The 18,820-nt window shown below is 27.7% G+C and overlaps 1 protein-coding gene across 1 annotated transcript; it reads left to right on the forward strand.

Annotated features, from left to right (window-relative positions):
* The first annotated feature begins 1,761 nt into the window (after positions 1-1,761).
* On the forward strand, positions 1,762-2,614 carry LOC113366213. Its single transcript, XM_026607786.1, has 3 exons — positions 1,762-1,859; positions 1,956-2,489; positions 2,553-2,614. The coding sequence occupies exons 1-3, from the start codon at positions 1,829-1,831 to the stop codon at positions 2,612-2,614; spliced, it is 627 nt and encodes a 208-aa protein (XP_026463571.1). The 5' UTR covers positions 1,762-1,828.
* The last annotated feature ends 16,206 nt before the right edge of the window (positions 2,615-18,820 follow it).

Consider the following 18,820-nt stretch of genomic DNA (forward strand, 5'->3'; position numbering starts at 1 on the left):
ATATTGTAGTTTAAATTAAATCTTGGTAAAATTATAGCTTTTCCTTCTATTGAAGATTCCATATTATAGTAATTTTTATTGTCGATACTGAATTTGCATTGATGGGTTAGTTTCAAAATAAAATTTCCTTTAATAAATTTTGTTTCTTCTTGATGATTGCAAGACATATCAATTCTTGATACATGAACTTCCCGATATGTGTAAATAATCGACTTAATCAAAAAAAAAATGTGTAAATAATATACTTCATCAATCCTACTTTAAAAAAACGATAATAATTTTAGCAAAGTTTGACGAATTTTTAAAATTAAACTACTTGTTGTAAGGCCGTAATATTACAGTAAATTCTATAAGACCATGATGTATATCGCCAAAAAAAGTTCCATGAAAAAAGGCTTAAATTTTCAGCCTTTCAGCATCATTCCCAAATGATATCTTTCGAACAGTTTTTGATTTTTCAAAATCGGTTCGGTAGGATAAGCTTAAATGTGGACGAAAATTTAACACTCTTTTTCAACAGTTAATTACAAGAAAACGGCTCGGTAGATTTTCACCTAAAATTAATCAGCATCATTCCCAACTAATATCTTTCGAACAGTTTTTGATTTTTTAAAATCGGTTCGGTAGGATGAGCTTAAATGTGGACGAAAAGTTTAACACTTTTTTTTCGAATTACAAAGAAACGGCTTGGCAGATCGTTGCACAAAACTGACAAACGATAGTCCTCACCGAAATACATCAAATGGCTTTTAAATTTCTAAAATCGGTTCAGGCGTTTTTGAGAAAACGTCGATCAAAAGTCTAATTTTGACAAATGCCAAAAAGACCATACTGATTTTTGCAAACTTTGACGAATTTTTAAAGCTGAACCAGTTGTCGTAGCGCCGTAATATTTTAGTATGATCTAGAAGACTATGGTATCTATCGTCAAAAAAATAATCATAAAAATCGTCGAAATTTTTTTTTTAAAAACTTTATTACAAGAAAACGGCTCGGCCGATCTTTACCAAAAACTAATCAGCACGATTCCCAACCAATATCTATCGAACGGTTTTTGAATTTTCAGAATCGATTCAGAATTGCGGGCTAAAACGTGGACGAAAAATTTTTCACTTTTCTGCAATTTACAAAGAAACGACCCGGCCGATCGCCGCACAAAACTCAGAGACGATAGTCCTTATCGAGATACATCAAATGGCTTTTAAATTTTTGAAATCGGTCCAGCTGTTTTGGAGAAAACGTCGATTTACGGCAAAAAATCTGTTCACATACACACACACACACACACACACATACTTTTTCCAAATTTGGTCTCATTCGATTCAGAATGGCTTGAAACGTCGAGAAAACATAAAATTAGCGATTCGGATTTTTTGATGAAAACATAAACTTCTCCTTCGGGAATAATTGTAATAAATCTGCTTACGTAATACTTGAACGATCCCTGACTAATTGAAATAGAATTTCATGTTAATATAATACATATAAAATAACAACAACAACTATTTGTTTTACGACGAGATTCTTTATTTCAATTTAGGTGTTGTCTTCTCAAGTTTCAGAATTCTTACTTTCTCGATCATTTTTATATTTACAAACATGGCGACCACATGAAGTTCGTTCCGCCCTGGCGCGAATTTTCAAAATCGCTAACATTATTTTGTTTTTTCCTTTTCTTTATCATATTTTTTATCGAATAGCCTATACAACTTGCCTTAAGGCAAATCCAACTTACACCTAGTTATCATAATTTTTGAAAATAATTAATTTATCCATAATTTGCATAATCCATTGTTTTTAACTTTGATAGTTGCAATCCTGCAACGCCATGACGTTTATTTTAACTTGCACAAAAGTCGGTGTGTCTGTTCGTTTTCGTAATTTTCTTTCTTAAATTAATATACTAATTATTACGTTTATAATTATTACCTGAATAACTTATTATAATTATTCAGCTTTTATAATGGATATTAAAAATAATGTGAACATGGAGTTACGTCAAAAAACAAAAGTGCTTCAAGATAACTCAAATGTCGAAGACAAGATTGACAAATTGTTCGAAGAATTAGAAAATAAACCTGTTGAAACCACAGGTACAAAAAGCAAGACACCAGCTGCTAGTAAAAAACGCAAACAACCTCCCTCAGTCTTGAAAAAAACTGTAAAAAAACCTTCATTAGAACCAGTACCATCGACCAGTTACACTTTTAAAAAAACCATCATCAACAAATTATCAAAGGGTTCCTCCGCAAAAAAATTCTACTGCACATTCTGCCACAATTTCACAGAGTACTACACCATAAAGGAACCCAAAACGTGCCCCATATGTAAATACAAGACTCACAATGGTGATTCCGAAGATACAGATGATTCTACTTATTATCAGACTCTAAAAGACTTGCTCAAACGTAAACGAGAAAGTGCAAAAAATAAAGAAAACGCTTCAAGCAAGGAGAAGGAGGTTTCGGCTGATACAAATGGACATTATGGTAATTGTATAATTGTAAATTGTGAATACAATAGATCATTTAATTGCAATCATTCAATTTTAGCAGATACAAATGGACATTGTGATAATGGTAAAGAAAATTGTAATCAGTCCATTTGCTCGTGAACAATAAAATAAGACTGAAGTAAAGAAGATACAATTGAAATGAATTATTGAAAGCTATTTAAACATTTGCAATGTTTTACTTGTACTTATTGTTGTGATTGGTATAAGTATTTTATAGATTTAACAAATATTTTTATATAAGTCTCTATTTTTTAGGATAATTCTGTCATCCTGTTGAATAAGTGGTTAAGTCAATTTTCACTATTTTGCTAATAATATCTAAGTTCTATTACTCATGTAATATTGCATTTTTGAAATTAATGGCTTGAATTTTATATAAAGTGCTTTATTAACTTTTGTTCCTAACCAATAGTTTTTCAATTTAATAACTATTTTTAGAGAAATAGTTAATGCTGCGATTTAAAACATTTTTGCTGAATTTTGACTTAACAACTTATTCACTGGGATGGCATATTTATATATGCCTATTTTTGTCATGATTTTATATAACATAAATGATAATATAGGGTTGTTATGTCAATGCTATTTTATCCTTCTTTCTTGGTACTAAAACTTGTAAAAATGCTATGTATTTGCTGTTCAATCAGGTCTTTTACACATAAAACCATATGTTATAAATGTGCATCACAAAGATGCAGTTATCATGACATTCTTTCTTGATTTGTTTATATGTAATCTAATTGTACGGCAAATAGATAGCTATAATCCGATTTCTAATATTGAAAAATATTTTTTTTGAATGTTTTTTGTTATTCCTTTTTGTATTTTAAAGACTTTTGTATTTTTAGGATTATTGTGTAATTTTAAAATATTTCTATTTACCTTTAAAAGGAATATATTAAATATTCGGCACAACTTGCATTTAAATCCCAAGATAAAGCAAAGGATATTAAAAATCACTACCAAAAAAATATTTAAAAAACTATTTTTTAAATCGTTTTTTGTAAAAAATTTATTTATTTAAAACCTGATTTCTTTTCCTTTTCTTTACTTTTCTTACTAATATCTTTCGAACAGTTTTTGATTTTTTAAAATCGGTTCGGTAATGAGCTTAAATGTGGACGAAAAGTTTAACACTTTTTTTCAACAGTTAATTACAAGAAAACGGCTCGGTAGATTTTCACCTTAAAATAATCAGTACCATTCACAACTAATATTTTTCGAACAGTTTTTGATTTTTTAAAATCGGTTCGGTAGGATGAGCTTAAATGAGGACGAAAATTTAACACTTTTTTCAACAGTTAATTACAAGAAAACGGCTCGGTAGATTTTCACCTAAAATTAATCAGTACCATTCCCAACTAATATCTTTCGAACAGTTTTTGATTTTTTAAAATCGGTTCGGTAGGATGAGTTTAAATGTGGACGAAAATTTAACACTATTTTTTAAATTGCAAAGAAACGGCTTGGCAGATCGTCGCACAAAACTGACAAACGATAGTCCTCATCGAGATACATCAAATGGCTTTTAAATTTTTGAAATCGGTCCAGCCGTTCTGGAGAAAACGTCGATTTACGGCAAAAAATCTGTTCACACACACACACACACACACACATACTTTTTCCAAATTTGGTCTCATTCGATTCAGAATGGCTCGAAACGTCGAGAAAACATAAAATTAGCGAATCGGATTTTTTGATGAAAACATAAACTTCTCCTTCGGGAAGTTAACTAGTGGGGCGCATGGCATCGTGCCTTAAGGCAAATTGCTGGAACTTCCCGTACCAAAAATTATTATTATTTTAAAAACGATTAACATTTTCGACAAAATTTTACTTCGAAAAAATAGATTTTTGAGAAACTATAAATTTGACTAAAAATTACTTTTTTTTGAAAAACAACTTTTTGAAAAAAAAAGTTTTCTTTATTTTGACATATTTTGGAAATTCTGAACTTTTTTTTAAAGCAATCGTACTGCTTTAACTGCATAGAGACGAAATGTCAAAGCGCGTAAGCGCCGCGTCGCCGTCTAACGGATAAACATTGGTACGGAACCCATAGGCATATAAACAAAATTTATACTTATTGTTAAAATCTCTATAAAATATCTGATAATTTGATGTTCACATGCCATTTTTGACCGCCAAATGGCATTTTTTTTACTTTTTTCATTAGATCTTCGAAACCGCTAGACCTGCCTTCATGAAAATTTGATCAATTCTTCATCTTCAAATACAAATCATCAATAAAAATAAAATGTTTTATGAATTATTCAAATCGGACGCTCCGTTCTCTTAAAAACTGAGTTACCGTTTTTGGCACGTTTTGCCCCGTATCTTCGGAACGGCTAGACCTGCCTCCGCCAAAAACTAATCAGCACGTCTCCTTATCAATACGAATCGAATGTTTGAATTATTCAAATCGGTTGATCCGTGTTCCCAAAATCGTCGACGAAAATTTGTATCCGCACACACACATACACACATACACACGCACACACACACATACATCTATTTTTTATAAGGTATGCCAAAATATTCAGAAACCTTTGAAACGTAAAGATATATAAAAATTTTCATTTACGATTTTTTGCGATTACTATAACTTGCCCTACGGGAAGTTAAAAATGATGATTTTGTGAGAGTTTACAAAATATTACGTTTTGTTATATGTATTCAAAATTCATACAAAATTTCCATCTGATTTTACATCATTGCATAAAATTTATATTGAGAGCTTTCATGAATTGAATGATCCAGTGGCGTAACTAGATCCTCCGGGGACCGTGGCAAAGTCTTCCGATGGGGCCCTATCGTGGTACTCAATTTTTAATTTATCTAATTTTGTTTAATAAGCGGTAATAGTCATTTACACGCTGTTTTACTATTGGCTAAAACAATTTTTAATGAATTTATTCACAATTAGCAAGCCAACTTCGACTAATTTATATTTTATGGCTTTAAATTATGAAATTATACAAAAGGCAGAAAAGTCAAGTATTGATCTAGATGTATAATTATAATTTAGTTGTAATATTATAAAAATACCAAAAAATACATAAAACCTAATATTTCTTGAAAATCAAACATTAAATATTAGTGAATATATTCAACGTTAGAATAAACGGAAATTAAAAAACGTATTTTTTTAATAAAAATTTAAAACAAATACCATTTTCTTAAATTTAATTATTACATAATCTTCCATTAACAATTTCTTCTTTTAATTTTATTGATTAAGTAGTGACGTTCAATCTTTATAAAAATTTATGATTTAACTATAGTTAACTATAGTTGGTATTGGTATTTTGCCTTGCGGAAAGTTACATGAACTTCACGGTATGTATAAATAATCGACTTAATCAATAAAATATAAATTAATTTATGAGTAATTAAAAGTATTCCGAGTATTCTCTAAAAGCTTATAAATTTCTGAAAAAGATTCAGGGGTTTTTGAGAAAACGTCGATCAAAAGTCTAATTTTGACAAATGCCAAAAGAACGATACTAATTTTTGAAAACTTTGAAGAATTTTTAAAACTAAACGACTTGTCGTAGGTCCGTAATATTTTTAGTATGATCTACAAGACTATAATTACGACTGTCAAAAAAAATCATAAAAATCGTCGTATTCTTTTTCTTTTTGAACTTTATTACAAGTAAACGGCCCGGCCGGTCTTTACCAAAAACTAATCAGCACGATTCCCAACCAATATCTTTCGAACGGTTTTTGAATTTTCAAAATCGATTCAGGATTGCGGGCTAGAACGTGGACGGAATTTTTTTCATTTTTCTGCGATTTACAAAGAAACGGCCCGGCCGATCGTCGCTCAAAACTTAGAAACGCTAGCCCTCATCGAGATACATCGAATGGCTTTTAAATTATTGAAATCGGTCCAGACGTTTTTGCGAAAACGTTGATTTACGGCAAAAAATCTGTTCACACATGCCCACACATATACATACATACTTTTCACAAATTTGGTCTCATTCGATTCAGAATGGCCCAACGAGCGTAAGAAATATCTAAAGCAAACCAATGATTTATAAAAAATTAAATAACTTGGACGTAGTAATCGAGCGGTATTGAACTTCAACTTGTAAGCTAATGCTTTAAAAGAATTTATTTCTGCTGCAAAATATTTTGAAAAGATTTTAAAACTTTGTATGTGCTTCACGAATACAACGAAATTCAAAATTAAAACTAAAAAAAATACGTAAAAACTTTAGGACAGAAACGTCTATCAGACCTGGCACTATTGTTCCCAGGGACAGAAACTTTAGAATCTAAAGATCACTTAATAATTCAGTTTTTCGAATAAGATGAGAATATTTTTATCTGGATCATTTATGAAAAGCTCGGAAAATTATAGAAAATTAGATAGAAAAATAATTAGAATGATAAATAACTATTCTTCTAATATTATGTATTTTTAACTCTCCGTAGGGCAAGTTATAGTAATCGCAAAAAAATCGCAAATATATTGTGATAAAAAATTTCTTCTTAAGGGGGCCCCCAAACAAATTTTGATACGAGGCCCCGCGAAGGCACGCTACTAATGTTGAGAAAAGAGTTTTTCACGTGTTCGTTTTTTATCTTAAAAGTTGATAAAGTATAAATTATTATATATACAATAATAAATTCATTAATTCATTCTTGATATATTATATAAACTAAAGATTTTCCGATGCAGATCCATCGCATAAAAGATAAAACACAATACTTTCGCTGTGCGGCAGCGACTCCTTTGGTTTTAACTAACTAAATATTCGGCCGAATGTAAGTTCGATGCAAGCCTAGTTGAATAATTAGGCTAGGAATTAATTAACTCCGACTTTGAATTTAAAAAATATTAAATGTAAGTTTTAAATAAAATAAAAAATTTGTACAGTGTAAAAAGGTATTTCCGAGTCTCGGTTTCCTGGGCCGGGGCCCCCTTAGGTCGGGGGCCCATGGCATTTTGCCACCCACGCCACCCTATAGTTACGCCACTGTGTATTATTATATCCGTTTAATAACAGTTATTTGAATAGTCTCCTTTTAGTTGTCTTATTTTTCTAGTTTTCAATCACCAATCGATGTTCTGCTAATAAAACGAGTTTTAACTAGGAGAAAGTGGCATTTTGTCTGAAGGCAAGTTGCATGTTCACGATATGTGTAAATAATCGTCATAACATTAATTTCAAACTTTAATGATTTTTTAAGATATTGGTTAAAACCATGAGCTATATATATATATATATATTAATGAAATCCTCAAAAAACTAACAATTGATTACGAAAAAACGACCCCGCCGATCTTTACGAGAAACTAATGATATTTTCAATTTTTTAAAATCGTCTCTATGGGAAGGAAATAAAATAAAGAAGCAAAAATTATTAAGCTTTTTTTAAGAGTTTGATTGACATTCATTTAGTGCTGTTTATATAAATGTTTTATTCACATTTTTGTGATTATAAAAACTTATTTTTAAAACACATGCTTATTTACATATAACATTGTTAACCATTTCATTATGATGCTTGTCATATAGCTCTTGTGTTATCATACTAAAAGTATGTCGGCACTGGTTCCTCTTCTAAGTAGATAATTTTTTTCAATATAACTTTTCTCCACTAAATCTATAAATCAAATAAAAAGTACAGTTATACTTTAGAAATTGAATCTAATACTAAATATTAATTGTTATTTGAAGAAAAAAAAACTAAACAGATACTGAAATTAATGTTTTACCTATATGAATTTCTTTAAACCTATAAAAATGTAATTCTTATTTAAACCATTTTTGGTCGATTTGAAGAAGTTTTTTTTTAGTATGATTTAATTCAATAATTATTGATAAATTGCTCACCTGACAAGCATTTGAAACTAAACAATGAAATTCCATAGACCTGGATTTTGTTGAATCGGCGAACAGACATCAAAAGAACTTAACAAAAACAATACATTTAATAAAATAGATTTATTTTTATTAACTATTACATATATACAGTTTGATATCAAAATACTTAAAACTAATCAAAACCTAATCTTTCAAAAAGACCTTTAAAACCATTGCTTTGCACCTTTTATATGCTGTTTAGTAAAAATTTCTAAGACTCAACTCAAGTTACATTTTAAAATTCTTAGCTGTATGTAAATTTTCTATACACTATTTTAACTATATATACATTTTTCGTAAAACGAGCCTTTGCGTTAAGAAAAAAATTAAATCTACAATAACAAGCAATACTAATTTAATATTATATTATTAACCTATAATAAACATTAAATAATTATTTTTAGAAATTTAAAATCAATGGAATGTATTAGATCAACAATTCATTTTTTGTTTCTAATTATTCCAATCTAAGAAGAAATTCATGAAATTACTTATAATTATTTCTCATTTAAATGTTGATTCTTCTATACTAATTAAACATCTAATTCAGCCTTTTAAGTAATAATATGGCATTAAAACAGGTAATTATTAATCTTGAAAATATTGTCAGTATTATTACTCATTTCATATATGATATGATATGTTTTTTCTTAAATATAAGGATATATCCTTATATTTAAGAAAAAACATATCACCTGCATTCACTAGTATCTGATTTGGTGTTATTACATATTTTTGCAGTTTTCTTTTGAGCACTTGCATTTCCTGTAACATTTCCTGTTGTTTCTTCGACAACCACACAATCTAGTTTGACATTCACCTTTACAGTTACATTGGATTTCATCATTTTTGTTACGTTTAACACCTGCTGACACTCGCTTATGCCTTGGCAGTTTCTGTATATGAGCAAAAAAAGGAATAATTGACCAAAAGGAAAGTTTTTCAAAAAAAACTTATAAACATGATTATATAATATCAAGTTGGCAACTAAATTAAGTGCGGAAGAAAATCAACATTTTTTTTATGAAACTAAATAACTTTATTCTGAAATGCATTGTCTATTTTTATCACTGATTTTTGTCATCTTTTAAGCTACTTCAAGCAAGCATAATCCCACTTCTAAAAACTTCTGGTTATTATTAACAAAAACTGAATCAAGAATAATCATTGAATTGTTTAGCATTAAAGGAGTTTTGTAAAGATCAAAACCAAAAGTAATAAAAAAAGGCAAGGTCAGCATTATATGGTCTAGTAATTTTTGTTGAGTAGCCAAAAATATGTGATGCCAATAATGGAATAAATCACCATTTCGTTTTGTGAATTTAGATCACTTTTGTAATCAATTTTTTATTCAGACAAGTTGGACGACCAGAGCGTTTTCATATTTGAGTGAAAAATCACCAGAACAAAATTTATCAAACCAATTTTTACACTGCCGTTTTTTTTGTCTGCTATCCAATAACAAAAAGTTTTTATATTTCAACTACGTGAGCAAACCTAAAAAATCAATTGATACCATCGGAGAGAGAAAACCACTGCCAACTAATTTGCTAATATATTAGAGAGTAATTGAAAATATTGATATTTATGTATATCTCATGCTTTAATTTTAATTTAATTTGGAGAAACAAGATGCACAAAGCTTTAGCCGAATCTGCATAAACCTCATCATCACTTTCTGATGAATTCATTGGCTCGAAATCCAGCTTAAGATGATCTGGATCTTTTTTTCATTTTCTTAGCCTTTTTTTCAGGTGTTCTACAATTCTTAATATCATTTCTGTTTCCATATGTCATTAATTCAGCCAATTCATGTCTATGTTGCTCACGTAGCTTATCCATTTCCTGTTGATATTGAGCAACTTTCGCCACTGCTTCTGTTAGCTGATTCTCCAGTTCAGTACAGCGCTCTAAGCAGATACAATGAAAATTATTTTAACTTTCCCATACTAACATTGTATCTTTTCACATATTTACATATTTTTGTTGCTATAAAAATATCAGATTAATATATTTGATTGTAATAATACCTTTATGGGCATCAACTGAACGCCTTGGGTCAGCAATCATATCAAATAAGTCTTTTGGAGCATATTTAGGTTCAGGTATTGGCATATTCACTTTTTGTGCAACTTGTGCCACTAATGTTCGCTTCCAAGCCAATTCCTTATTTAATTGTTGGAGCCCTGTTGTTAAACACGGCTCTAAATACCGGATTAATAAAGTGCTGAAACGAAAAAATCACGGTACCAACATTCAAAAAATCGGAAATTCTTCTGAGCAGGCATACCAACAGCAGAGCATTCATATATGTCAAAACATTTGTCGCAACTGTCGAAACTTAACCTCAATTTCTTATTTTGATGTTTAGTAATAATTTTTCATTTAGTCAGAAATTTGTTGCAATATTTGATTTTTGTTATGTTATGGTAGATTTCTTCGAAACTTTGGTCATGTCAAGATCAGAACAAGTGTCGTCACAAGACTTATTCAATGTTTGTTTTGTGGTTTAATATGAATTGAAAAACACTGGTAAACGTGCACTATTTTGTATGCATAAATTTGCTTGATCACAAAAATGTATAATTATGTAAGCCAAATACTGCTACATTTACAATCTTCGTATTTATTATATCAAGACTACGTGTATGATGCAATACCAAAATTAAATTTTTACCATTTCTTATATCTGTTCCATACTAGTGTGCAATATAATTGTTGAAAACTTCAAATATTGTTGACTACAAATGATTGAATTTTAGAACACAATCTTTATTATCAGAATAAGTCCATTATTCAAATCCAGGACTGTTCCAGTTTTTAATATGAACTAACTTGAATAACTGAAAACTTTTAGATCACATAATTTTGCTACTCAAACAAAGCTATTTTAAAAAAAAAGAAAGCATAATTGTGGTAATATTTTTTATTGAATGTGAATTAAATATATACAGTTATTTACAATAAATAGTTTATGAGTTAAAATCTGTTTACACAATGTTAATATTAATGAGTAAAGCATGGCGTGAAAGAAAATTAGAAAACAAATTGTACCACATACCAGTATAACACACAACCACATACAAGTCAAATACAATTCTTCATGATTAATAACTTATTATTAGTAATGTTATAATAAATAAATCAAATATTCACAATTTAAAACGTATCACTATAAAATGTAATAATAAATAAATCATATTTACAATTAAAAATGGCTTAAAAACCTATTACCATAATGTAATAATAAATAAAAAATATATCGACAATTCAAAACATATCACCATAATGTAACAATGAATATCATATTTACAATTTAAAACCTTTTACCGTAAAGTAACAATAAATAAATTATATTGACAATTCAAAACCTATTACCTAATATCATATCATATTTACCATTTAAAACCTATTACCGTAAAGTAACAATAAGTAAATCATATTGACAATTCAAAACCTATTACCATAATATGAAAAGAAATATCATGTTTACAATTTAAAACCTATTACCGTAAAGTAACAATAAATAAATCATATTGACAATTCAAAACCTATTACCATAATATGAAAATAAATATGTATGATTATAATTTAAAATTTATCTCCGCAATATAGCTATTAATAAATGTTATTCACATTAGAAATTTGAAAGATAGAATTGAAATGATAATATAAACAAATGAAACCTAATACCATAAATTGTGAGAGAACTTTGTTACATCATTAGATACACAAAACGCACACAAAACGTTCATTTCAACAATAGTGAATTATTACACAAACACGCCACTCAGGTTGATTAAATAGCAAAGCAACATAAATTATATAGGATTACAGGTCCAATCCAACTCCAAATAAATCATAATATAGTTATAATTAGTCACAGAGTTCTACATTTAATATTAGCAAAAAAAAACATGTTTCATATGTTTATTGCTTTTGAATATAGTAATGCCAATATATGAATGTTCATTTTCTCATTGTAAAAAAAATAATGATCGTGAATATGAATTTGTGAACATTTTCATTTATATTTACATGCAACATCAACTTGAAAAAAAATAACAGTTAAAAACATGCAATGATATTATAAGTTGAATATTCATTATACTTGGAACAATAGTTTCCAATATCCAACACCCATTTCCAATCCGTTCCTTTTGGATTAATTCTGTTTATGACTAATGTATATATTATTTTTTCTGTTACTTTTGAGATATCACAGATATTGTTGAATTAAGACTGAACTGATGATATTTTTCAATATCCATCTATATGTTTCAATTCTATTTATGTCATATGCCAATAGTTGTAATCATAAATATTGTGTATTTTATGGTTCACAATACAACTGCTTTCAAATATAATTATCACAATTTTTATTATCGATTATTTAGTAATCAATTTTTTGTAATATGCTCTAGTACTATTATTACAGGTTCTTCACAAATTTTAGTGTGGCTATTTTGATCTATTATTGTTAATGGAGGTATGTATTATGATGTGCTGTGTATTATTAGGTCTTTTATTTTTGCCATTTCGATCTAATATTATGAATGTATGTATGTATTATGATGTGCTGTGTATTATTAGAAGCTCTTTTATTTTTGCCGTTTTGATCTAATATTATGAATGTATGTATGTATAATGATGTGCGGTGTATTATTAAAAGCTCTTTTATTTTTGCCATTCTGATCTATTATTGTTAACGCAAATATGTATTATGATATGCTGTGTACTACTAGAAGCTCTTTTATTTTAGCTATCCATGCTTCATGATTGTTTATACTCATAATCTTCCTTATTCGTTTTAATGCTTTGCAAGTCATTATATACTACAGACTACAGTATTTCTTTAAAATAATTTTACTTATATATCTCTTAAACAAGTTCTTGTTAATTAATATTCATTTTAGCATTACAAATTCAAAAGTTAGAGCTTGTGTCACAAAAATAAAATATGTGAAAATCAGCTAATATTAAATGAGATTCAATAATCAAATATATTACAAACACATGAGTCTGTTAGCAAAAAAAGAAGTTGTAAATGAACTTGGAAGCATCTATTTAATAACTAAAGAGCATTAGTGAGAGTAAGAATTAAAATTAAAATAATGAAGCCGATAATGAGACTATGTTTATGCATATGCCAGTATTTCAAAATGATATTAAATATTTATACCAGTTAAAATTCACGGTACGCATTTCCGTTTTTTTTTTTTTTGGATGCCCTTGAAATTTTCCCTTTTTTTCTTTTTATAATTTTGTTCTCATCTTTAATTTTGTATACAGACTTATCTATTACATATCGAGTAATATCTCTCTGCTCAATTTTATTTTTCTGTGATTGAAAATCTATATAAAAAAACCAAATAATAGAAAAGTGCCATGACAAAGTTTATAATCGAAAATGAACAAACCATTAAAAGAAGAAAATGTCATTTCTTCATGCTCGATATGGATGGTGTGATCAACCTCGATATGTTGTTGTAAGCCATTGTATCTGCAAAACACCCTTTGACAGTTCTCAAGGGGGCACAAGATCCTAGATTTCCTTCAATTGTTTACTGTAAAACAGTACAAACAGGTTTTACTAGTAATATCCATAAGAAATGAAATAATAATGTAGATTATGTAAACATAATTGAACATTATAATAGTGAATAAGCAAAGCTATATACCCTAAACAATGAATGAAATTAAAAGAATAACCTAACCTAAGTGCAAATCAGTAAAAAGTGAATAAAACTAAGCTTATAACTAAAGTGATATACCCTAAAATGAGAAAGTTAAGTGATACCCTAAGATGCGAAAACACGTAATGAAATAAAACACGAATAAAGAATAAAAAAAACGAGATGAACGAGCGATATTGTCTAGGACGAGCACACAATAAGCACAATCGTAACAGCGAATCCAACATAAAAAAGTTGAAAGCACAGTGTAAAAGATTTGACAAATCTGTAATGTGTTACAGCTAACTTCAGCTTTCTCAGCACTTTATTAATCCGGTGTTTAGAAACCCTATGTTGTTAAAGCTGCCTGCTGAGATAAATGGTTATCTTGTTGTTCCTGTACATCAAGGTCAGTAATGCTTTCAGATGATTCTAAGTGAACATCTTCTTGAAAACCACTGCTTTCACAGGACACTTCTGATACAGGTCTTTTTTCAATATCATGGTCCAAAATATAAGTAAAAACTTTTTTTAGTGTTTTCTAAAAATGGATTTAAGACTGTCTCATTTTAATAAACATGTTATTCTATACTTTTATATTTCAAAAAACACTCTCAAACTTATCATTAGAAGCATTGTTTTTTGAACTGTCAGTGATATAAAATATGAAAACAAACCTGCACTTCATCTATGCTTTCTTTAATTGTATGTAAACTAATATTACATGAGTTTTCACTTGTGCTTAACTCTCCCTTAGTTTCATCAAAAATTGCTCGCCTCTCAGTCAATTTATGAGTCATTCGTTCATTTGATGCTTCATTTAATATTACTTTCTCATTCAAGCATGGAATCTCCATTACTGATGAATCTAATGCTTTCAATAAATTATTATCCTTTATCTGAAATTAATATAATAATGTATATAATGTGTATAATACATACACATAAATAAATAATAATCTTTTAGAATTTTTTCAAGTTTCTTAATTTTTCTTAATGATATATAATATATATATACATATATATATATATATATATATATATATATATATATATATATATTTCAAAGTAACTAGCAGCCCATTCGTCGATATAAAAAAGGTATAAAGTATAAAAACTTTTATTTATACGTTTCGACACAAGATGCGTGTCATCATTCAGCAACTACAACAATTTGAGAATTTTATTAACTAATATGAACAACAATATAGATTATTATAGCATAGAGAAACATTATACACACCACAGGACAAAAACACTCAACAAAAATTTATTTTTAAAAAATTAAACTTAATAACATATTAGAGAAAAACATTTTTTTAGAAAAAATTATGTATAACTAAAAGATTTGAAAACTAATAATATTAGTTATAAATAAATAATTGGCAAAATAAAAATTTAATATTTTAAATATTAAATTTTCGAAAAAAATATTATAGAAAATTTGAAAAGATCAAAATTATTTGGGCTTAAATTTGGATTTGTACTTTTTTGCACAAATTTGCAAAAAACGATTTCGTTGCAACAAGGGACTAATTTTTTTCTGCAAATTTTGGAAAATAATTTGCAAAAAAATATTAGCCCTTAAAGGTCAGGTCAAAAAGCAAAAGTATAAAAAATAAATTACAAAAATTTTGTAAAATGTTTAAAACAATTATATTTTTGCTTGTATACATATTTTATTATTAAAAAATATATATTTGTAATTATTTGAATATAAATATTAAATTAGTGTTTAATACTTTATATTTATAATTATTTAAATATAAATATTTAATACTATATAAACTAATTAATTTTTTAAGTGTTCAATGACGTCACAAAAATAAATTTATCCACATATAATTTGTATATTTGTAAATTTGTATTATATAATTTATCCTTTTTTATTGTAAATATTATACATACATATATATAAATAAATCAAAAAACGACTGTACATAGATATTAATTTTTATTATTCTATTAATATTATTCTATTGAAAAAAACTAAATAATAAACAAATAAATAATTACGATATTAAATTTATTATTGTATAATTATAACACGAACGAATTTATTTATAAACAAAAAATTGTATTAAAAAGTTTCCAAAAAAAAAAAACAAACAAAAATGAATTGAATTTGAATGAATAAAATTGAATTCGAAGGAGTTTATATGAAAAAATTAAATGATTTGTTTTATTTAAATTATAGATATATATTTATGTGATTTTTTTTTCAGGATAGAGTTAAAAATTTAATTATTGAATATAATTTTTTTTATATATTTTTTGCAAGTTCCAATTTTCCAACAAACAATTTATGTTAAATTGGATTATATAGTTGCATTTTTAAAGAGCTCATCAGGACATCAAGTGGAATATTTATGATTTATTTTGTAAAATTAATATAAAATGCAACTTGCCAATAGGCAATGTGGTTAAATATTTAATTGAATATATAAAATTAAAAAAAAATAAAATGCAAATACATTTTGTCAAAAAAAAGTATCAATTTTTCAACAAACATTAAATTTGTCATGTTTAAAGAGCTCATCAGGACATCAAGTAGAATATTTATAATGTATTTTTGAAAATGAATATATAAAGCAACTTGCCAATAGTCCTCATATAAAATATATTCAAACAATTTCTTCAGGGCAAAATATTTGGAATAAGAAAACAAATTATTACCAGTTTCATTTTAATGAGCTCATCAGGACGCAAAGCATTTTATATTTAATTTAACTTTAAAACAGAAGTTTTAACAAAGTCACTTGCCAATAGTCCATATAAATGCAATTTATTGTTATGTATTTCCGTATTATTATTTTGGAGTTGTTTCTTGAAATTTGATTTTTTACCTTGTGAGCAAAAGTGCTTGCCAGTAGAGTCCCTTTTTTTGTAATAATAATGATTTGAATGCAATATTTTATTAATTTATTACTCCAAATGACTTTCAAATTGTTCGTCAGTAGAGTCTCTTTTTGTCATTTTTGTCCTCAACTAAAGTACTCAATTACCGAGTAACATAGATAGTTATTTCTCTAATATTATGGCGTAATGAAATTCCGATTACAGTAGGAATAAATTAAAATAAATTAAGATATTCGTAAAAATGGAGCGACATTTTTAAAACATTTGTTTGTCATGTCTCTTTTTTTCCTATTCACTTTGGATAAAACAAATAACAAACAGACATGTTGTTTCTTGTTACAGATATCATGGCCGATGGATGGCCATGAAAGGCACAAACTGGTAATGAATAGAAAAGAATTAATTATACGTTGCAGAAGGATAGCGTAATTGTTAAAAAATAATAGTTATACACTAGTCCAACAATTACTCAACTACTTAAGCAAAATTATTTATTTCAATTTTTTACGAGCTCTGCAGGATAGAGAAATTGCTCTACAAGTTATAAACATGAATGAACTACAGAAACATGTTTGAAATATTATAGAAACCTTTATAAACATATTTATATAAGGAAATAAACGTTTAACATACTGTGAAAAAAAGGATTTGTATAGAATCTTGAATTTCCAATGAACATAAAACACGTTGGAGAATAAGCATTATAAAATATATATCACCATAATAAATTTAGCTTACACTAAATATGGCGAAAAAAGATTTATTTAATTAATATAAACTTACATTCAAATCAACATTTTGCAACTAAAAGTGACATTACTGATGAACAACCTGGAAGTAAATCATTTCAATTGATTGAAAAGGGACTCTACTGTTAGAAGTCGATTTTTTAAATAGTAACTAGTGGTGTATGGCATCGTGCCTTAAGGCAAATTGCTGGAACTTCCCTTACCGTAACGAAATGTTCGAGGAATATTAAATCTTTTCAAATAGATTAATATAAATACTGTAACATTTTTTAATATTTCTAAGAACTATATAAACTGAATTGCAGAGTTAAAATTATTTATTTAAAGTATATAAATGAGCTTTAGTATTTTAGCAATAATTAAAAATAAAACTGAATTATTTTCGATATACAAAAAAATTAAAAAAATATTTTTTTCTCCTCAAAAGCAATTGTTTTTTGGATCATTCAAATCGGATGCTCCGTTTTCTCAAAACCTCGATTTCTATTTTCTGCACTCTTTGCTCCGTATCTCCGTAACAGCCAGACCTGCCTTTGCCAAAAACTAATCAGCACATCTCCTTATCAATAGCTTTAGAACTTGGTTTAGAATTGATAGGGAGGCCTTAAGGCAAGTTGCTTGAATGTTGCAATAATAGCAAATAATCGACTTAATAAAAAAAAAGAGAATTAGCTATTCTAATTGAAAATGTTTCCTTAAGGTATAAATAACTAAAATTAGACAATTAGAACTTATTATTAGCCCAAGCAAACTTTAGTGAATTTTTACAATTTTAATGCTTATTATAGGCCTATAATATTTTAATAAGCTAGCTTGAACTATGAAATCTATTGTCGTATATTTTGCAGTTTTCTGCTAATTATAAAAAAAAAAACGTCTTTGCCGATCGTTGCTCAAAACTTTTCAACTCAAGTCCTCATCGAAATTGCATCGAATGATTTAAATTTTTGAAATAAGCGTCACTGTTTTTGCAAAAACGTCGGCGAAAACTCAAATTTTGTCATCGATACATATTTTTGAAGTAAAACTTTATTAGGCGCGACTAGGATGTAAATCCGTACAAATGCAACGGAAGTGCGTTACGGCTGATAAGAGTCGTTAAGGTAAGAGTCGAGTGCCAGTGATTCGTCATTCGCTCTC

The sequence above is a fragment of the Ctenocephalides felis genome, unplaced genomic scaffold (assembly GCF_003426905.1).
Source record: "Ctenocephalides felis isolate EL2017-DRISC unplaced genomic scaffold, ASM342690v1 CF-g0.4_SCAFFOLD_00556, whole genome shotgun sequence".
NCBI lineage: Eukaryota > Metazoa > Arthropoda > Insecta > Siphonaptera > Pulicidae > Ctenocephalides > Ctenocephalides felis.